Source organism: Apium graveolens, chromosome 5, assembly GCF_009905375.1.
Source record: "Apium graveolens cultivar Ventura chromosome 5, ASM990537v1, whole genome shotgun sequence".
NCBI classification, from domain to species: Eukaryota; Viridiplantae; Streptophyta; class Magnoliopsida; order Apiales; family Apiaceae; genus Apium; species Apium graveolens.
The window spans coordinates 316,679,013-316,702,550 of record NC_133651.1 but is presented as its reverse complement, the minus strand read 5'-3'; the positions used below and the strand labels follow the sequence as shown (position 1 = coordinate 316,702,550).

Sequence of the window (23,538 nt, the reverse complement as noted above, 5' to 3'; positions counted from 1 at the left end):
GTAAAGGTACTTTTGAGTCCAATGTCATAACTCATAAGTCATAATAATATCATCAAAAATCGGTTAATTCGTACGAGTATACTCACTAATCGATTATCAAAATTTATAAATTTACTCGGATACTTGGATTTTTTAAACAGGTACTCGAAAATTTGGTCGCGTATTGATTGTAAAAGACGATTAACTCGTACACATATGCTATTATGAAAAATTAGTACTTCTTCCGTTCCAACTGAATTATTTACATACTTTTTCGTCATACCTGTCACGTATTTTAAGACTATTATAAAGTATCGTTCTATAAAAAAAACTATAATTTTTTTTCTGTATAAAAGTTTAAACTTTATATTTTTATTTATAAAAAAAATTAAAATTATTTACAAAACCATGCATTAAGGTAGTCTTAAAATATGTGCCGATTCTCTATCCGTCAATATAAAGAATTCAGTGTGACGGGTGGAGCAGTTTTTTATACCATAGTTTAAACAATGTAGCAATGAAACAGTAAAGCAAAACAGACTACTTGTAACAAGTAATACAGTTAATTATAACAAATTAAGGACTCAGTTTTTGTTTGTTTGATCATCGGTAATAAGAGCAGAATGCGGCCATATAACCTCTAAGTAGACAAATAACTAATTAATTAATACAGATCTGTATATAAGTAATTTATAGCTAGGCATGCATGATAATTTAGTAAACTTTCACCTCTCATCTCCTCCAGCAACCCTAGGTTGAGGAAACTGAGTCATAGGTCCAATTCCGAGAAGATTACTAGCATCATAGCTCATACCGGTTCCGTCGAATGACCTAATCATCTGTTGCTGGTGCGGAAAGAACTGGTGATGATGGTAGGAGACCGGGGAACTGGTTCCCCCGTTCCCTATCAGATTAATCCCGAGATTATTATGATGACTAGTTGCAGCGGCTGCAGCAGCCGCTGCAGCTATTAGGCTATGACTAGTAATAGTCCCTCCACCGACACCGCTAATGTGATGGTTTTGGTACTTGGAGAGCTCGGACTTGGCACAGCTCAGGTCCATCTGGAGCTGACGGAGTTGGTGCTGGAGGAGGGAGATGACACCAACGCAACCATAAACAGGGTCACGGATTCGCATGTCGGCTTGATAAGCTAGAGAGTTCACTGCATCTTCACGTTGGTGAGGGTGCAGTTCATTGAGTAGTTTTGTGACATTGCTGGCTCCAAACACTTTGTGTACACTTGCAAATTTTTGAGGCTGGTCTGGTGGGAAGTATGGTGCAAAAACACACTCCGGCTGGCATTTCCGACGGAGAAATTTGCATGCTGCACAAGGTGAATTGGTGGTAGAGGCCATCTTTTTCAGTACCTCCTATAGTTGGTTATGAATCTGGATCCTGCATTAAAAGATAACAAGAAAATTCGGAGGAATTAATACAGGTATAAACATTTATACAAATATGTCACATCTGTCAAAGTCATTGAGACAAGGTTTGTTAAGGATTGTGATTTGAGGTAGTTGAAGAAGTGAAATATAAGTATTATATGATATCTCAACTATTTTACTTTTTGTTCAAGCTCTTCGTTTTTGCAAATTATATAATAATTCAACAGTATTTACGAAGCTAAATTAATTTAACATATTATAAGAGCCAAAGAAAATAAGAAAGGAACTATGCAGGAAAGTTAAGTTAGAACAGAGACAGTATTAATATGTTTGGGAAAAATAAAGAACTTGTTAATGAGATTCAGTGAGATGGCTCTAAATTTAAAGCTTGAAAGTGTGAATGTGTGTGTGTGAGAGAGGTGAGAGAGAGAGAGAGAGAGAGGGAGAGAGGGAGGGAGAGAGAGAGAGAGAGCGAGCGAGGGAGGGAGAGAGAGAGTGAGAGAGAGAGAGAGAGAAGGGAAGAAAAGAAAGAGAAGAACATTTTACCTTTGCTAATTACCTAGGAAGATCTGGCTTTATTGCAACCAGAAAATAGACGGAGGGCAATATAATGCCTTTCTAGCCTCAACTTAAAAGATCTGTGAAAAAGAAAAAGATAGGCATGATGTAAGTTCAAACATATACACATTTATATGGATACACTTCTGTTAAACACTTGTACAAACACGCATCCTACTGAGCTTTGAAGAACAAATATCTAGACGAAGTAAACCTCTCTCTCTCCCCCCCTCTCAATCTTTCTGATCTCCCCCTCCTCTCTCTCTCTCTCTCTCTCTCTCCTCTCAATCTTTCTCTCCCCCTCCTTCTCCCTCCCTCTCTCTCTCTCCCTCTCTCTCTCTCTCTCTCCCCTCTCAATCTTTCTCTCCCCCTCCTTCTCCCTCCCTCCCTCCTTCTCTCTCCCTCTCTCTCTCTCCCTCTCTCTCTCCCCCCTCCCTCTCTTTCTCTAGAAATATAACGCAAACTCAATATATTTATATACTGTATTACAAGATCTCTCCATCTACAAATATATTAGGGTTTCATAAAAGAGCCATTTGATGAACAAACAAAGAGAACAAAAAGAAAGTGATATGAAGATCGGATCTCGCAAAAGGAAGAAAAGAGCTCCTTGTTTTGCTATTTCCAATAAGAGTTGAACAAGAGATAAAAGAGAAAGAGATAGCTTACTTGGTTTACCTGTTAGAGTGAGACTTTTAAGAAAAGTTTGGGAGTTCTTGGGATGAACTCATATCTACTATATAAAAACACATGTAATAATAAAATATTCAAAATGAATAGTGTATATAAAAAGAGAAGTGAGTCATGAATAAGAGAAGAGAATAGAATATAAGAATAGAAGTCTCAAATTCTTCTATTCTTTCTTGGGAGTTTGTGAATAGCTAGCTAGGCTTCCTCGATCTTCTCAGTCAAACCCAAATTTGTATTTGATTTTTGTCACACCATTGACTCCTCCGTTCATCTTATTTATCTTTCCAGTTTTGATTAATTTTAATTAAATTAATTACATATTATTTAGAAATTAAATTATTATTTTTTTGATAAATATGACTTATAATTTTACAAATTAGTATATCTGAATGACAGAGAATAAACTCTTAAACACTTGAGTTATCCAACCGTGCTCAGAAATCAAATAATTTATTATTTTAAACAACTGAAAATATTATCCGTCCGAGACTAATTTTGCTTCTTTTTTCTAATTGATGGGTCAAAATTAACCAAATTTTAAACGACCGATGTAATCCGTTATTCCTTCATTTTTCAACTGACGAAGGCCAAATGCGACCATTTTTCAATTATTTCTGACCTTTTTTAGTAAAAATGAATTAGTTACAAATTTTTATAATACAAGTTTTAAAAATTATTTATAACTTTATAAGTGTAATATACCGTAAAAAATAAAATAGTCAAAACAGAACGCATAAAAATAATAGTATATGTATTTTATCCTTTTTGTGTATGCCTTCAATGCACATGCAATGATATGGACGGATCAGTGTGTGGATTTTAGCTAAAAAAGACTTGAAGAATTAAATTTAAAAGAAAAAATCCAACTAATTAATGAATATATCTTCTTTCTTTGTGAATTAATTGATATTCACCTACCAAGAAAGAGAGAGACAGAAGGAATTAAGCTTGCAAAACCCTACCTTCTGTATGTACTGTCAATTCTGTCTGTATGTTCCGTTCCATCCTTTTCCTTTTTCCTTCATTTCAACGATAAATACATACTCTCTTTCTCTCTCGATATCGTTTTTAAGAGAGTATCTGACACGCATTTTAAGATAAATAAAAATTATAGTAATTTAATTTTTTTTGGAATTTTCTTTTTCTGAATAAAAGTTTAAATATTCTATTTTTTTCAGAAAAAAAACTTTTTAAAGAAAATTATAAAACTATATTTTATATTTATCTTAAAATACGTGTCAGACACTCTCTCAAAAACGATAACAATTGACCGGGATAGAGGTAGTACTTTTTTTTGTATTAGTACATACATATTCTGAGGATAAACCATTTGGGACAAATGTCCAAAATATCAATATACGAGAATATCCGCCCAAAATACCCTACTAATCATGTATTATAGACATATGTATTCAACTATTTTAAAAAATATAACAAAGAATATGTATTACAGTAGTGCGTATTCAATTTTGTTTTTTAGTTCTTTAATTTTAAAAAAGAATACGCATATACATAATGCGTATTCTTTGTTTTTTTTCAAAAAAATGGAATACACATGTCATGCACGTGTTGAGTGAGTATTTTGGACAGTACGTATCGTCAATATGCATTCTGGGTTGGAGCTGAAAAATAGTGTATTTTAGGCATTTTTATACAGTAAAATCTTGATAAATAAATATTTAATAAATAAATAATCTCGTCAAATAAATATTTTTTGTCTCAATATAATAGATATAATATATTTTATACCGCAATAAATGAATAATCACAATTACTGAATAAAATATTTCGATTCCCATAATATCCATTTATCAAAGTTTAACTGTAAATGATAAAAAAAGATTTCATCTTTTCAACTATAAACTTCGAAATTTACTTCCTTGTCTATTATACGTGTAGCAGTAGAACTAGCTCACTTGAGTGAATACCATCCAAAAACTGATGGAATCTGCAAAGGTGTTTCTTAAAATTTTTTTGTTAGAATCTATTTTTATTCAATATCATAACTTTCAAATACCTTCGCGCGAACTTCCTTGATTCATTGAAGAAAATTTAATTTCACTATCAAGGTCACCAAAAAAAACTGAAAATTTCACTTCTATTTTTAGGGGTTCTTTCCAAATTAAGTAGTGTCAAGTACCCCAAATATTTGGAAAATGCTAGAGGTACAAAATGAGTTACTAAAATAGTTACAAATGTCACATATCACATGTTGGTTGGCTAAATATAAATGGACCCCCTTGCAGTTACATTAATAGGACCAATTGAATTTTTTCATTGTGTCACATCACCCGTGTCATGTCATTTTGTGACAATTTTTTGTAACTTTCTTTTGCGCATCTAGCATTACTCCAAATATTTTCCCCAAAAAAATTAACAAATGACGTGACTGACACATGGCTGATTTTAATTCGTGGGCACATGTAAATGCACGCGGGGTCTCATATTATTATTAGGAAAGTTGTCAAATATTCATATGACACATCAGATTTGAAGAATTTTTTGATATAAAATTTGGGGCATTTACGCTGTGTTTCAGAAAATTTTTTTGGAGAGAAAAGAAAAGAAATGTAAAGAATACAATTCTTCAGTTTGTTCCCGAACAACTTTTATGAAAGAAAGAAAAAGAAAGCTGCAGATTTGGGAAGAAGTTTTTTTTATTTTTGTCTCCAAAATCTTCTTTCCACTTTTGGAAAGATTATGAGAGAAAGAAAAATTGGTTATTTTCTATTATTTTCTTTATAACCCTAAATTTGGGAACACCGCATTAGTATTTTCCTTCCAAATTCCGCTTCTTCCCAATAAATACTGAGATGTCCATTCCTATATATATGTGAACCCTATTTTTCTGGGGGTGATCTAATTAAATTAAAAACAATTTTGTTGGACTGTCCCTTCTAATACAAGAAATAGTGTTTATTAGCGACCGATTCAAATACAACGGTCACTGCGCTGATTGGCCTTGATCCTCATTTTCAATCGAATATAAATAATTAACATGGTTGCTCATAATTATGATCATAATGGACCAAATAACATCCCATTACTGGTTGGTTAATTTTTTTATTTCTAACCGACCGAAACAACTAAGGATCGATTTACTATAATCTTATTATCTTTTTAAGGTTAATAATTTTTAAACTTCTAAAACATGATTCTAACTCTAATACCAAGGAAGATAAGACCATGGATTTTTTTAATAAAAAAACATCATCTAAAATTTTGAGTGATAATAAATTTTGATAAATGGAATTATTCATTAAAATGATTGTACAACATGTGGTAAGTGATTAAAAAGATCTAAGTAGTGTTATTCATTTTTTCACATAAATGATTATAAAGCTAACAAGACTTTAAATTAGTTAGTTCTTTTAAAAATGTAATTTTTAAAAACAAAAGATCTCTTACTTGAGGGGGGTGAGGGGGCAGAATCATGCAAATATGGTTGGGCAATCTTTACATTTTCCACCTCACAAGGGAAAATTAGTTAATGGCTTATATATAAGAATAATTTAAGTTACAGAAGAGAATAAGCATATAAAGATGGTGACCCCCTGCCCCTGCCTAAGAAATGGAACCTTCTCGCCTTATTAATGTGAGAGAGAGAGAGGGAGAGAGAGAGGGAGAGAGAGAGAGGGAGAGAGGGAGAGAGAGAGAGAGAGAGAGAGAGAGAGAGAGAGAGAGAGAGAGGGAGAGGGGGGAGAGAGAGAGAGAGAGAGAGAGAGAGAGAGAGAGAGAGATTGAAAAACAAAATTGTTTTATAGGGCATATGGGCGGGGGGAAATCGCCCAGGACAAGAGCGGAGGCTAGGGAAACGCTGAGAAAGAAAGACTTTTTATGTGAGAGTACTTCTCTGAACTATAAAAATAGATAAATATGACAATGTAAAATATAATGTAAAAAAGGAGAGGAGTTGTCAAGTATATTGACAAGACATAACCTAAGTCTTTCTCCTCTAGTAGTAAGTTTGATCAGGTAATCCCAATTGTTAACACTGTCTCTAGCTAATGCCTCTCTTGTTACCCTACCCTAGCTGCTCTGCAGCTTCTACTTGCTACCTCATCAACATTTATGCTTACAATATATACCTAGCTACATCATGCTTATATGTACATGCCCTTAAATGCTGGAAAACAAAAGTAGTTGCATGGCTATTTATTGATGCGCCTTTCAATTTTCAATACTATTGATCAGTTCAGATATCTTTGACCTACTTCACTTTTTTCAAATTAATTTGATGATCAAGACCATTTTAAAATATTTTAAATTTCACTTAGAGTAATTACTGTCTCACTACCCAAATTTACCTCTAACACTTTTACGCATATTTTAAGGCGAAAATTTAACTCTATACGTAGACTTTTACGTATATTTTAAGCCGTATAAATTTTTTTCTATTCTTACATAACAAAATACTCATTAAATTATAATTTACGAGCTACGATACATTAATAGAACTTAATATACTTGCAAATAATCAAAGTAAATAAATATTTGAAATGTGGGAGGACTCTGATTTTCAACAAAAAAGGGACTGCATGAAAAACAGTTGATGGTAATATCTTAGTTCAAAAGTTTAATTCATTTAATGAAAATTTGTTAAAAATAACATTTAAATAGAATTAGGGAGGAGTAGGCCGAGGAACTTGCACTTCAATTCAGATACTTTCTCTTAAAAATTTTACACATATCAAAATGTATTGACTAGTAAAAATTATTATTTTTAAAATTTTATTTTTATAAATAAAAAATTTAAGTTATATATTTTTATTTAGAAAAAAAATTTTGAAAATTATTATTTTAACTATGCGGTCAAAGTATTTAAAAAAATACTGAAAAATTAAGCGACTATTAAAAAGAAACATTAAGAAAGAAAAATAGAAGAAGCAGAGTAATGTTGAAATGCTACTATACTCCCTCCATCCCATATTGTTTTTCCTATTTCCTATTTTGACTTTCGTTACTGTTTGTGGTAAACGATTGACTACTAATTTACGTCTAATCTATAAGATAAAACATAGTCATGAGTGATTTTGTTGGATTCGTATTTATGAGTACTTTAATACAATGAAATTTTTATATTTAATACCAATACGGTATTAAAAATATTAACAATCAAAAGTGTGCATTGGCAAACGTATGCAACACAAAGAGAAAACGTTTTTAGAGACGGAGAGAGTACCAATTCGGAGTACTATTGTTACTTGTATAGTTGTATGTAACTTGTAAGGATAATAAGTACTTGGAGTATTTAGACAGTCAATAATAATCAGATATCGAGGTTGACAATTCTGTGCTTCATTCACTCTTCCGAGCTCTCAAAGAACACTTAAGTCGACTCAGTTGACGTACAGAAACACGCTTAATAATCCTATTAATTTATAAAGCAACCTTCTTATATATGATTACCAGCAGGACAGTTTATTAGAACTGATAACATCAAGTTTATGGCTAATGAAAAGCTACTTCAACCATGACCATATAATCTGATTGTCAAATGGTGGTTAGTTTTTGTGAGGATAGTAGTTTGGTGATTATTGCGTTTTAAATTCACAATTCGAATCAATGTTAAAGAATATAAGATCATTTATACTCTTCGTCTATCATTTTAAGATTTAGTGTGACTGGTTACTTAAAATGATATCAGAGTTCGGTTCAGTGAGATACTCGTGTTCGAGTTCTCGCATCCTTCAGTTGTTTAATTTAATTATTTTTATTGGTATTGACATTGATAGTGGATATTAGTATTGATTATATTTGTTGTTATCAATCTAATGAAATGTATTACTCCCTCTGTTTTTATTTATATGACGTTTGACTTTTGTACACATACTTCTAAGTGTTTTGACCGTATAGATAAAATAATATTTTTAAAAAAAAAAATTTGTATACTAAATTTTTAGTTTTATATTTTTATTCACAAAAAGAAAAAATTGAAAATAATTATTCTAATTATGCGGTCAAAATAATTAGAAGTGTGTGCACAAAAGTCAAACGTCATATAATAAAAAACAGAGAGAGTCATGGTTGTAAAAATCGGTAATCGGCACTAATCGGTTTAGGTACCGATTAAAGATTAATCGGCAAATCGGGGATTAATCGGAGGGATTAATCGGAACAAAAATCGGATATATTTAAATATTTTAATAATATTTAATATATTTACCCTATTTATTATGAAATATATAATTCAAAAATATTTTATAAATATTAATCGGATTTTAGAAAATAGATCGGCCAAATATTTTTTAAGGATTAATCGGGGATTAATCGGGAATTTTTTAAAAAATTGGGGATTTTTAGAACAGAGAAGAGAGTATACAATTAAGAGGATTGTTAAAGGGTATAAAATCATGTTCGTGCCTTATTGCGAGCAACCGTTTACTTAACTGATCATGTATACCGAACCAAACAAGTTATATTGATATGAACTAATCATCAACTTGTACTTTATATTGTTGGAACAGGACATAGTATGGCTTTGGGCTTATGGGTCAGCCCATGAGCAAGGCTTAAAGCCCAGGTCACATTGCATGTAATTTGAGGTGAATCCTCTACAGTCTTAATATTTAGGTTTATTATTAAAACTCATTAGTAAGCCCATTCCCATTCTAAAGGACATGTGGCAGTTTCATTTTTGGAGCAAATTTGATTTGGGCCCCCGAGTTTCGTTAATTTGAACTTGTGATGGGCTTTTATTCTCGTAGGATTGTACACGAGGTATGGAGCTCTTTGAGTCATGTATATTTCGACAAAATTCATTTACGACAATGTAATTTCTGATAAAAAAAATAAAAATACTCCCCCATCCTGATTTCTTTATCCACTTTACTTTTTGCACGCATTTTTAAGTGTATGTTTATAATGCTCCACATCTTATTTTCAAAAAATTCTAATAAAAGTTTAAATTCTAATTCTTTTATTCAGGAAAAAAACTAAAAATAAAATAAAATGTGTAGTTAAATGCGTACAAAAAATAAAGTGGACAAGTAAACCGGGACGGAAGGAGTAATCGCTTAGATAGAAAGTAAACGAGCTAGCCATATTTGTGTGTGTATTAATAATATGGTCTTTTATATCGCTTAAATATGTTATATATGTCGGCTAAATGACGATATATACAGGGGGACGCATATATAAATTAGTGTCATTTTAACAATACAAATTGAAACATAGAAATATTACTTTCAGTATCTCATACTAAAAAATAATAAAACTTTCCCTAACTCGAAAACTCATTTTTTGGATAAAAATATTTGAATTCCACTGAATTCTCCGAGGAATCACGCGCACCCCTAATTCCTGGTAAGAATTCTTAAATACTTGAATTTCTAATGTAACAAATTTATTAGTTTAATAATGTTTTCACAAAGACGGACTTGTGTATTTCGTACTTCAATATTGTAGTAATTCACATAGAAAATGTCCAATAATGTAACACGACGGTGGTTAAAATATTAATTTTTTTTTATAATTTGGTACTCCCCCATTCTTAAAAACGTTTCTCTTTGTGTTGGACGTGTTTGCCAATGCACACTTTTGATTGTTAATATCTATAATTTCGTATTAGTATTAAATATAAAAATTTCATTGTATTAAATTAATTATAAATACGAATCTAATAAAATTACTCATAATTATGTTTGATCTTATAAATTAAACGTAAATTAGTAGTCAATCATTTAACATGAACATGAACAGTACAAGAAGTCAAAATAGGAAACACATTTGTGTGGGATACGTTTGCCAATGCACACTTTTGATTGTTAATATCTTTAATTTCGTATTAGTATTAAATATAAAATTTTCATTATATTAAAATACTTATAAATACGAATCTTACAAAATCACTCATAATTATGTTTGAACTTATTGATTAAACGTAAATTAGTAATCAATCATTTAACATGAACAGTACAAGAAGTCAAAATACGAAATACATTTGTGTTGGACACGTTTGCCAATACACACTTTTGATTGTTAATATATTTAATTTCGTATTGGTATTAAATATAAAAATTTCATTATATTAAAATACTTATAAATACGAACCTCACAAAATCACTCATAACTATGTTTGATCTTATAGATTAAACGTAAATTAGTAGTCAATTATTTAACATGAACAGTACAAGAAGTCAAAATAGGAAACCCATTTGTGTTGGACACGTTTGTCAATGCACACTTTTGATTGTTAATATCCTTAATTTCGTATTAGTATTAAATATAACAATTTTATTATATTAAAATACTTATAAATACGAATCTCACAAAATCACTCATAACTATGTTTGATCTTATAGATTAAACGTAAATTAGTAGTCAATTATTTAACATGAACAGTACAAGAAGTCAAAATAGGAAACTCATTTGTGTTGGACACGTTTGTCAATGCACACTTTTGATTGTTAATATCCTTAATTTCGTATTAGTATTAAATATAACAATTTTATTATATTAAAATACTTATAAATACGAATCTCACAAAATCACTCATAACTATGTTTGATCTTATAGATTAAACGTAAATTAGTAGTCAATTATTTAACATGAACAGTACAAGAAGTCAAAATAGGAAACTCATTTGTGTTGGACACGTTTGTCAATGCACACTTTTGATTGTTAATATCCTTAATTTCGTATTAGTATTAAATATAACAATTTTATTATATTAAAATACTTATAAATACGAATCTCACAAAATCACTCATAACTATATTTGATCTTATAGATTAGACGTAAATTAGTAGTCAATCGCTTAATATGAACAGTAAAAAAGTCAAAATAGAAAACACATTACGGGAAGGACAGAATACCGTATTTGCATATGATTAAACTAGATGAAAGAGAGTTTGAGTAAAGTCTTTGTAGCTCAGCTGTCTGTGTCTCGATTTAGCATAACAACAGAGTGTACATTCCAAAATCTGTTACTGAAGTGGCGGCTAAATTAGACGTGGTGCATCGGTTTTCCGATGAGTAAAATGATTATATCGTATATTTTAACTGTTGTAATCTGCATTTACAACAAATATATTAATTAAAATAAGTCAAATTAATAAGTTTTAAAGTTTTAAGTTAAAAATAATGCTTTTATTTAAACATATATAAACAAAAGCAAAGTGATTCAAGTTACAAAACTAATAGATAATGATATGTTTGAAAAAAATTACATCAAAATTCCTAAGCAAAAGAAAGCTCAAATAAATCAATAATTATAACTTGAACCTGTAAAAAATATATATAATTTAATTTAAATGTTGAGTATGAATTTACTCGAGTTAAATGCTATAACACATAGAAGTTATAGCATTTTTCCGGTTTTCTACTCAACCTACTAAATTTAATTGAGAATATGTAGAGTTGTGTAGATATAAGCAAAATGAAAAAGTACAAGTATAAATATTGTTAAAATATATTTTAAATCGGTATATGTCACAAATGCGGGAACTTTGGGGTGTGAGACAGGATCCCGGGGCGAAGCGTCCTGATTTAGGGGTTCAGGGGTCACAATATGGTCCCCGATGGGGGATTTCGAGGGTTGCCCACGATCTTTACAGTATCTTATGTTATACGTTAGAGTTATTCGTTTTAAACCTATTTTCTGGGTTTTTTTGTAAAAAGTACTATATAAACTCGATATGACATAACCTAAACGTATGATGTAATTTGTATGCTCAAGATCAATAATTTTTTATATTCTGTCTATTTATATTTTTTATTATAATATTTATTGCTTCCGTTATAACAAATATAAGATTTAAATTAATTTTGTATTAACTAGAATGAAAGAACTGCATACTTTCAGCCCGCAAGGGTTGGCTCAGTTGGTTAAAGAGTAGATAACTATCGAGAATTTATGATTATGCCTCCTGAGACTAGAAGTCTGTCCGCAGAGTTTACCCTGTGCGCACCCGAAAGTTAGCGGCTGCAAATTAGTTACGATTAAAAAAAAAGAACCTGCATACTTCCTATATTGGTACCTTTGTCACGAAATTGCCTGCCTAACAACTTTGCACAACGAATTTATCTTTTTTTAATAATCTTTGGAATCTCCAATTTGGACTACCAAAATATTTTTGTTTACTGTTTTTATCCGTTTCATCCTGATCTCGATGTTCAAGTAAATTTCAAAGTTTTGATCGTAGGCTTAACGCTTGCTATTTAAAATAGCAAATCTCTAAATTTCATACTATTATTTAATTTATTTAGCTCCCATTATTTTGTATATATGCTGTACAAATTATATTAAATATTTTGTAGACATATATGAATAAAAATAGGCATATCGAGATCTCCTTAAATCGGTAGCATATTCATTGTCGCCATCTCTCTTCAGTATATAGCTAAAATAGTTCATATTCCCGTCTTGAAACTCGGCTTAGTTAACTGGTATAAATACTAACAAGCGATGATAAATATATCAGAATTTATATTTTATTTTAATTAAATTACTGAAAATTTGAGATTGAGTCATGTGTTAATAACAAACATTTCTATATTAAAATTCACATCAACTAAACCAAGCAAGCATTCACGGGCCAAAAAGTAATAACATCAATATCATTCTTTCAAAAAAAATACTTACGTTTCCTATTTGTGTTGGACACGTTTGCCAAAATATACTTTTGATTGTTAATATTTTTAATTTCGTATCAGTATTAAATATAAAAACTTCATTGTATTAAATTACTTATAAATACGAATCCAACATGATCACTCATGACTATATTTGATCTTATAAATTAGAGATAAATTAGTAGTCAATCGCTTATTATAAACAGTGTAAAAAGCCAAAATGGGAAACGTAATACGGAACGGAGGGAGTAATAAAATTGAATTAAAAAACATGATTGTGCATGTTTAAAAATTTTATACACAGTCTTACATATATAATGGAGATGGTGAACAATATCCACTTTCCAATCCTCTGTCAATTGATTCACAGTATAATACCCGGATCCTTATTTGAGTTGGTGATCTTTTTTGATTTCAACATCAGCTCAACTACTAGTCTTCGTCAATGGAGTGTGATGCGGAGAAGTAATGCAACTAATTACACTATTTTTCGTTCTCGTGATATGATTTGACAATTGACATATTATCTTCCAAGGATATTGCCGTACATTTAGCATAGCATATAAAAGAAGGATATTGCTGTAGGTTTAATAGAACTTTTTTTTTTGAAATCAACGTTTAATTAGAACTTACTCCCTCTGTCCCATTCAATTCTATACGTTACTTTTTGGCACGCTTTTTAATGTTTATTTAAAACATAATTCTACAAAAAAAAAATTTAAAAAAAATTCTGAATAAAAGTTTCATGTTTAAACTTTTATTCAAAAAAAAATTGAAAAAAATTTTACGGAACTATATTTTATAGAGACCTCGAAATGCGTGCAAATAGTAAACGTATAGAAATCAACGGGACGGAGGGAGTATTAATTAGTATAATTTTAATTTACCTTGAGTGTTGGAAGTTAATTAAAAAAGGATTATTTAATTTGATCTATTTTAGCACGTTTTTGTTTAATTTTGATTATTTTTAGAGCATCTTCAACCATGTAGAACTCTTAGCTAAAAATCATTAATATATACTATAAATAAAAAACATAGAGATTATGTAAAAAAAATCCATCTCTAATGGTACATTACCCTTATTTATAAATATAGCCAACCTCTTGAAGTTGATTATATTTGTTGAACCACTAAAAACCTGTAAGAAATCTGTAAAAAAAATCTAATCATTTATTACCATATTGAAGATATATATTTTTCTTTTTTTTTTGCTAAATGAAGATATATATTCTATTTATAACAACATAAAATTTTAATAACATACTATTTTTAAAATATAGCTAACCAATATAGCCAATACCATCGAATTACAATGTCTTACAGATTCAACAAATTTTATATATTGTCTTACAGTCCGGTTTGGCCGGTGAATTATAGCCAACACTATTGAAGATGCTCTTATAGATGTCGTATGGTGTTTAATTAATGAAATATTTATTCTTCAACAAAAAAGTAAAAAATTATTTTCATTGCTGAAGAATTTATAATGCATATTTACTTTAATATCTTAAAATTTTAGATGAATTTCTTACCATAACAGATTTAGAAAGCATATATCTGGTTATGTTATTCAATTGTTATATTGATCACATGACCCCTTATGGATTAGTTAACATTTATATAAAAAGAAAAGAAATTGTTTTATAATGGAAAATTGTGTGTCCAATTATTGTAGTATAAATGTCCCTTGTACAAATTTATTTGAGAGAAATTATCCCCAATTATATAGTTCAATAATTTAGACATTGAAGCTAAAACTAATTATTTTTTTAGTTTGACCAACATGTAAATAAATAAATTCTTGATTATCTATAAATATTAGACAATGATAAATTTGCACCTTGGAGTCAATTCAAAAAGTTGACCTTCATTGTATTCTTTGTGTTTTACAGCACATTTGTATAGGAAGTTTTTGTTTTAAAACTTACCCAGCTGGAATACGCGGTAGGAAAATTTTTAAGCTAAAAATATAGAATTCATCAAGAGGAAAACAATATTATTAAACAATCCTTTTCTCTGAGTACTGATTATAATAGAGATAAATCAATTAAAAATTAATTTAACACCGCATTATGCGTAGAAAGGAATGTCTATCATTCCCACAGTTAAATAAATACTAAATTAGGGTTAAGTATCCGAACTCTCCAAATTATATCCTACCCGTTATTTTCATCAAATTAAGAAAAAATTATAAAAAATTTTTTTTTTTTACAATTTAATATCTTTCTAAAAATATTTGTAAAAATACAGTTCAATTAAAATCAATCACTATACAACTAATATATGAGCAGAGTCCGCATTTTAATTGAAGTCCTCGGAGTTTATTATGTTATCCAAATAAAATATCTTCTAAAACGTGTTATCTTTGCAAATATCATATATTTACAAGTACAATATATATGTTCTGCAATATGAACATTTATGTTCTGCAAACTAAGCATGTTTTGTAGAATAATATATTTTGCAACATTTTATTTGTAAAATATATGCAAAATACAAGATTTTCAATAAATTGTGATATTTATAGAATATCATTCGAAAAATAATACATTTTACAACAATTTAAGCTGTATTTTATTTGCAGATATATATGGACTACAATGACTCCAATAGAAAACGGGATTCAATAGAACCTAACTCACTAATTGTATCAAATTTTTTATTTACATTTGATATTACATGAAATTGTAGAAACTATTTTTATTTACATTTGATATTACATGAAATTATAGAAACTCGTCGTGATTGTATCCGGTTGCACCAAGTACCTAGACATTTCTAATCAAATTCAGCATTCACCAAAATTCAATTCAAGACCTAAAAGGAAAAGAGTGAGAGTAGAAAAGTAAAAAAGGCAAAGGGTAAAAGAGCATATATAAAACAATGCATGTTAGAAGAATCAAAATTTTAGCTCATGCAAAATGAGATTTGACAGAATATATAAAGTAACAAAAGGCAGACAAATACGACAGAGTTAGGTAAAAGGCAAATGAGTTGCTTAATTATATATATACTTTCAATGTGTACAATGCTAATTGTATATTTTTAGATAATCTGTTTTTTATACAAAATTTTATAAATTTAAATTATTTTGATTATGTTACACTTCTTTATAATTATAGATCTCTGCATTAACAACAATCATATCAAAAAAAAATCAAATTATAAAATTTTAATAATTAATATATGCGCATGTGCACATACGAGACAAACTCGTAAATAAATTACTGAGAGTTGTCCTTGATAAGCCAATTGCTATTTTTTTCTAGGAAGCCATTGTTGCTAGTTTACTTGTCTTGAAAAATTAAATATGCTGAGTATAAATGTGACCTCTCTACATTGAGTCATTGACAACACTCTTTAGCATTAAATTTATTGGCTAAAAGTTATTGGAATAAATGATTATATCAATTGCTAGTAGGATTGTAATTCGGGTCAAGAGACCAGAGTCATGGGGTATAATTTTAGTCAAGATTAATTGAGTTGAGTCGAGTCGAGCCGACTGATTTAACTAACGAGTCGTAACATCTGCCTAAACTCGGCTCGTTTAACTAAACAAACCGAGTGAAACCAACATAAACGAGTTCGAGTCGGGCGAGTTCGGGAGCCGCCCGACTCGAATTACAGCGCCATCACCCGACTCAAATTACAACATGAGCTCGCCTGACTCGAATTACAACCTTAATTGTTAGGGGGACCCGGATTCTGTTTATATATATAATTTAAATAATTTTAACAATATTCTACATATTTAAGGTAGAAAAAGAAAAGAGGTGATAAATAAGACAAATATTAGGTATTCAAGATGGCTTGCTTTTATGTACAATCACTACACTACAGCATATATAAGACTGGACCAGTACTCTCCTTTGATTTGTTTTTGCCTCTAAGCCGCCTCTGCAATAACTCAACCGATTTAGATTTTTGTGGCATTGTAATTAATTGGAGGGAAATTAATGATTTTATTTTTAATTATTTTTTATGTGTGCAGCTAATTCATATCAATTTCTGGTAATTTTTTTGAACCATTATCATCGAATTAAGAAATTTCTGGTAATTTTGCTGGGACCATTATCATCGAATTAGGAATTTGGTATAAAATTAGCATAAACAAAATTTGATATATGATAATAATAATAATAATAATAATAATAATAATAATAATAATAATAATAATAATAATACGTAAAACCTCGTACTTCCTCCGTCCCGCTGGATACTTTACGTACACTGTTTGCACGTATTTCGAGACTTTAATAAAGTATAGTATCATAATGTTTTTTCTTATTTTTTTTTGAATAAAAGTTTAAACATGAAACCTTTTTCTAGATTTTTTTTTAAAAAAAGATATTATGGAAGTATACTTGAAACGAGTATTGAAAAGCGTGCCGAAAAGTAATGTAAACAATCCAGTAACACTCTTATAAAAATGTAGTTGTCAATTTTTTTTAAAAATAAAAATATAATATTCAAAATTTTATAAAAGAAAGAACTTTTAAAAAAAATTACTTAATTATACTTTATTAGGCTTAAAATACGTGTTAGGCATGAGAAAAAACTGAAAAAAATGAGTGAGACAAAAGAAGTAATCGATAACCGATAAGTTAATATTTTAATTATCAATATTTGTCCTAATTAAATCACATAATGATCTCATATTAGGTCCATTCTGATGGCTTCTTGAAAGTTTAACCATATATTTGAAATATTGTCTCCCCTTTTCATCGTTTTCTGCTTAGCAGCTGTGCGATGTTACTTTTATATATTTTATTTAAAAAAATAAAAATTATTATTTTAACTATTAACATTAGAGATCTTTAACAACAAAATAAGAATCAACATATGTAATTGTAAAAGCTGGATGCCAAAGCATCCTTTAAACAGACTGAATTTATTAAATGACTATAGAGAAAAGCTGTACGAAGATCATATTTTTATCGGATATCTCGGAAATCACATATGTTCTGCAATCAAAACACTATTAAATATATTATTTTGTGAAGTATATTCTACGAATATAACTAATTCATTAAAATTGTTAAAGATCATTTAAGTTTAATAAGTATGATATGTAAGTTCTGCAATATTTTGAAAACAAATATTCAGCAAACTAATCATGTTTCGTAGAATAAAATATTTTGTAATATTCTATACAGAGTACATGTATGATGTTCAACATTTTGAATAAAATAATAATATTTATTGAACATTATTCATAAAATAATATATTTTACAATATTTTTATACAAAATTTTAGTTGCTCCGTGACAACATTTTTTTTAATAATTGAAATATATGACAACAATTTGTCTACAAAAACAAAGTGGTTTGTGAAAAAAACAACCCTGCCTGCCTGCCGCAGACTCCCTAGAGGCGTCTCTAATCTTAGTCACTATTATAATTTATTTTTGTGTTAATGTTTTAAAAAGAGTATAATGTAATTTTACATTCTGCAATTTGTTATATTTCGATTATTCATATTTATTTATGTGAGCATCAATTATGTAGAAGTTGACTTGGTTGAATATTTTATGACATAGAAAATACATATTGGTTCCATCTTCCAAGATTCTTATTCTCCTCTGAAATCTGTCCAATCTCAAAAATAATCAATAATTTTGTAGATTTCTTAAACATTTTTTTACATATTTAATATTGGGTTAAAACATACTTACTTGTAAAGATATAATATAATTGAAAAGGCCCAGTAAAAATAAGTTTTCCAGGTATACACCAAAATGTTTCAACATTTTTTTTTTCTCTTTTTTTGATAATTTAACACACTCACACGCCATAGTCGAATCTGAGGGGATAAGAAGTAACTGTACCAACATTTTGTTGGCTAGTTTCAACATTTTCAATATTGATAGGTATAAATATACGAATAATCACATAAAAAGTAATAATCCTTCTATGTCATAAGATAAAAAGAAATTATACATATATTTCCTATGGTAAAAATTGTAATGTAATGATCGGAAATATTAATATCAGTTTTTTCCGGTATTAAATTACAGAGCGTGATTATTCTTTTCCAAAACCCAATATCATATCTCCGGCATGAAAAGATTAAATAGTTTAGGAAAATCAATATAGTAACAAAAAAAATAATTAAAATTTTCAAAATTATTCCCAAATAATGTCATGCGTAAAATTCACCTTACAAAAGAAGTAATGTATGATATCAAATCTTGTTTCACCGTTAAGTAACCTGTCTTGAGACTTTAGAGCGACTTTGAAACATGGTAACAAAAATCGAAAGGGAAGCATTACATCTAATCAGCTCGAAAAACATTTTGATTTGCAAATTGAAATAAGCAAATCCAACTCTGTTCCTGCACTCCTGCTCTACTGGTTTACAAGTCAGTGGCGTGATCCTCAAAAGGTTCTTTCATGACATATATATGGCTTTTAATTAAATGGTGGTAGATATGAGTAGTTCATTGAGTTTGTTGGCAAGTCAATTACATACCCAACTTGTTTTGAAGTATCTTAGTTCCTATCTTATCATTACAAATTACAAATATGAACAATTGCGACAACTTATAAAAAAAATCATAGTTGACTCAATTAATTAAACAATAAATAATTATTCTTTTAGTCACATATTCAAATCACACGGAAGAGAATTAATAATTATACCATCTGAGTCAGACCCGGTCACTTAAATCCGTAGAGTTTACCCAGTGCGCACCCGAAAGATAGCGGCTGCGGGTTATTTACGAAAAAAATATCACATAATTTGGTGCCTTTGAAATTACTCTACAACATCATTTAGCATTTTCTGAAAATTAAATTTTTACGCATTTTTAAATATTTATCTCTAAATTCTTCTACATGCATAATTAAAATTACTGTTTTTTCATCTTTTTTTTGTGAATTCTAATATTTTTTAAATAATTAAACTTATATTATTATAAACGAGTAAATTTTCTCATAAGGATGAACAATCGAATCCAAAAATTATGACAAGGAAATAAATCATATATTATTATTGTTAAAAACCTATAATTTTAACTATACAATCAACACAATTAAAATACATAAATTTAAATTTAAATTTAATCAACTCAGTGAGATATGTGCAACTCATCGAATAAATGTAAGGTAAACTATTTATCATATGAGCTTGTAGATCGAGCCTTTGTGTTTTAAATGTATTGTGATATATTAATTATTAATTTAAATAAACAATTAAGTAAAAGTCAAAGGTTATAAACTATTCTATAACTGTAGTCAATAAAATTTGAATTAATACTAACTTTTAATATCCAATTATTTTTATATTTTTGAGCGACTCTTAATTAAACTTAATAAAATTATCCAAATACGCACTAATTTTAAATCGACTTATAATATAGGCGCCAAAATGAAATCTAAAATCTCGAAACACATTTTTATTCGTGAAATTTATATTAAGAAAATCTACTACTATATTTATGAGAAAATAATTAATAAAAAATGATCATTTAATGTTTTAGAAATTTTTGAAAAATCTTATTTATATTTGTACTACATTTGTACTTGATATATGGTGCATGTACAACACGGTATGTCAAAATATTGGACAAATGAACACCCGGTATAACCGCCGCATTCGGCGATGATATGAGAATTCTTTAATTATAAAGATAATTAAAATTTTATCAAATACGAAGAAATTGATTACTTTTTTTCTTGTTCAAATACACCAAGCTGAGTCTGCACACTGGTCATTTGTTAAATCTGAACGATATTTTCTGAATGATTATGAATCTGAACGAATGACTAATCTGAATTATGAACGAGAAATGTTATTTGACAAAAAAAGTATATAAATTTCTGAATGAATATATTTTAAATTTAATTTAATATCTTTAAAAATTTTACAGTATGTAATGTTATAGAAGTTTGAACATTAGGCCATTTGTTTTGCTAAATATAACATTAGACCATTTTTAGTTGTTTAGATATTTAAATTTATTATATTTTAATTAAATTAGTGTCATATTATTAGTTAAAAAAAATAGTAAAAAGCTTACTTTTTTTTAGGGACGACAGAGAATAACCTCCTTACCACCGAAGCTATCCAATCGTGCTTACTTTAAATCTTAATTAATCCTTAAACATTAATTCATTTTGTAATCATGGTTCCGTCATAAATTTTCATAAATATTTTTAACAATTATCTTTATATTTATACAATAATTCAAACCAAAAAAATCCAGTATATCATGTTTAACGCATGATCTGGAGAGGGTAAGATGCATGTAATCTTCCCCTAATTTCGAACAATGAAAAGACTGTTTACTCGAAGATCCCGACACGTGTGTCAAAAATACGGTAAAAATGATAAAAATAAATAAATTAGTTCTGTTTTGTAATCTCAGTTCCGTTAATTATACACATATATAATATATTGCATGGCTAAAACAATACACCTAGTGGGTCTAACATAATTTCTTAAACAGGATTTAGCATTCCCAGATAATTAAGTATTTCTTAACCTTCTTACTGGAGCATAATTAAACTATGAACTCACTATGTATAGTAAAATATACCACTGTTTTGACAAACATACCCACACCAATCACCAACATATTCATGCTAAACAACCTTAGTTCAGCTTAATTAACTAGAAAACAAAAACTAAATCTCAGCTTAATCGGAGAAATTCTAAACGAAACCGACCCGGCCACACGCGACGGAACGAAGACTACAAGAGGGTGAACCTAGGCTGAAATCCAAGATGCGCGGAAAACTTTAGTAGAGACTTTTTTTTTCGAATCTCGACTTTCAGTTAAAAATCATTAGCAATTTTTTTGGCCCAAGCGACCATCAAAATATTGACAATGACTGTTATTGACGATAAATGTTTTGAAAATGTGGTTCCGCCACTGCACAAGCACGCATGAGCATAAAACTTTAGTAGAAACTTTTTTTTTCAAATCACGACTTTTAGTTAAAAATCATTAAAAAAAATTACTAGGCCCAAGCTATCATCCAAATATAGACGATAACTATTTTTGACGATAAATGTTTTGAAATCCTAGTTCCGCCTGTGCACAAGCACCACGCGCGAGCATAAAACTATAGCAGAGACTTTTTTTTTTTCAATTCTCGACTTCAAGTCAAAAATCTTAGAATTTTTTACTAGATCCAAGCTACCATCAAAATATTGACGTTAACTATTTGTTGACAGTAACTGTTTTGAAATCCTGGTTCCGCCACTGCACAAGCACGCACCCACAAACACTAAACAAAATCAATTTGAAACTTCTTATACGTGAATATGATTGTGAAACACAAAGCTGCAGAATGCATGAAAGATCATCTGATAAAATGACAAACAATGAAAGAACATGAACAAGGACCACCTTAGGTTAGATTTTGAGCCCAAATCTTTAACACAAATAAAGTAAAAGAGGAGTCAGTAAGACAATGCAGTCCAGTTATTATTTGCTTCAACTGACAAAAACAAAGAAGAAGAACAAATCAAGCTGTCTACTTCTTTTTTGTCTAAATTCCACTCTTTTTTTTCACATCAAGAAATCAAAAGCTGCAAAAACAGTTGAGTACTTCCACATGCTCTTCAATTATTTGAAAAAAGTCATATGCATTATTATTATCAACATGTATTTATGTACAATTTTACCACATAAACTCTTGGAGGAGTGGAGATTTAATGGCTTTTTTTAAATTTAGCATTGCCTGTTTATATATTTTTATAACATTTAGATCGCCTCATTTTCAGCCGACTCAATGTACTAGTACAACAATAATTACACCATCATGTTATAACAACTCTTGTTTTCAGGTCAATATTTTAGTATTCATAACTTTGTTTGATGGACATATGGCTATGAATGTATGTCTATACAAAACGTCAACACTAGCCGGCAGCTGCTACTACCAATTCTCCGGCTGCTTATTTGCACTTGCGGAACCGGGATCACGAAAAAGCCGAGACTTAAATGAATTATCATTAGTTTTTAGTTTTTTATTAAAAATTGTGATTTTAATAAATTTCCGTAATAAAAATTAGCCCTTCATGGTTCTGTCCCTGCTCGCCAGCGTATGTTCGTAACTAATTACGGTGACATTAGATAATTATCCGAGTTTACGAAAATCATAAACTAGTATTTGCACCTGCGGAACCAGGATCACGAAACAGCCGAGACTTAAATGAATTATCGCTAAACTTTAATTTTTTACTAAAAATTGTGATTTTAATAAATTTCTGTAATAAAGATTAGCCCCTCATGGTTCCATCCCTACCAGGTATGTTCACACCTGAGGGTGACCTTAAATAATTATCCGAAACTAGTTGTGAGTAGTAAGTAAATTGAAGTTTGAAAATACGTGTTAT

General features: G+C 29.4%; 1 protein-coding gene across 2 annotated transcripts; it reads right to left on the bottom strand.

Annotated features, from left to right (window-relative positions):
• Window positions 1-523: 523 nt before the first annotated feature.
• On the bottom strand, window positions 524-2,736 carry LOC141659568 (protein ASYMMETRIC LEAVES 2). Of its 2 annotated transcripts, none has more exons than XM_074466498.1 (3): window positions 2,604-2,736; window positions 1,914-2,005; window positions 524-1,377 (listed from the first exon to the last, which is right to left on the bottom strand). In XM_074466498.1, exon 3 carries the CDS (start codon window positions 1,335-1,337, stop codon window positions 705-707), a length of 633 nt encoding a protein of 210 aa, XP_074322599.1. In that variant the 5' UTR covers window positions 1,338-1,377; window positions 1,914-2,005; window positions 2,604-2,736; the 3' UTR covers window positions 524-704. The 2 variants fall into 2 exon arrangements, with proteins under 2 accessions (XP_074322599.1, XP_074322600.1); XM_074466499.1 differs by having other exon boundaries at window positions 2,595-2,719.
• Between the last annotated feature and the right edge of the window lie 20,802 nt (window positions 2,737-23,538).

Coding starts and splice junctions, on each gene's coding strand:
- LOC141659568 (XM_074466498.1), bottom strand. CDS start 1,337: ATGGCCTCTACCACCAATTCACCTTGTGCAGCATGCAAATTTCTCCGT.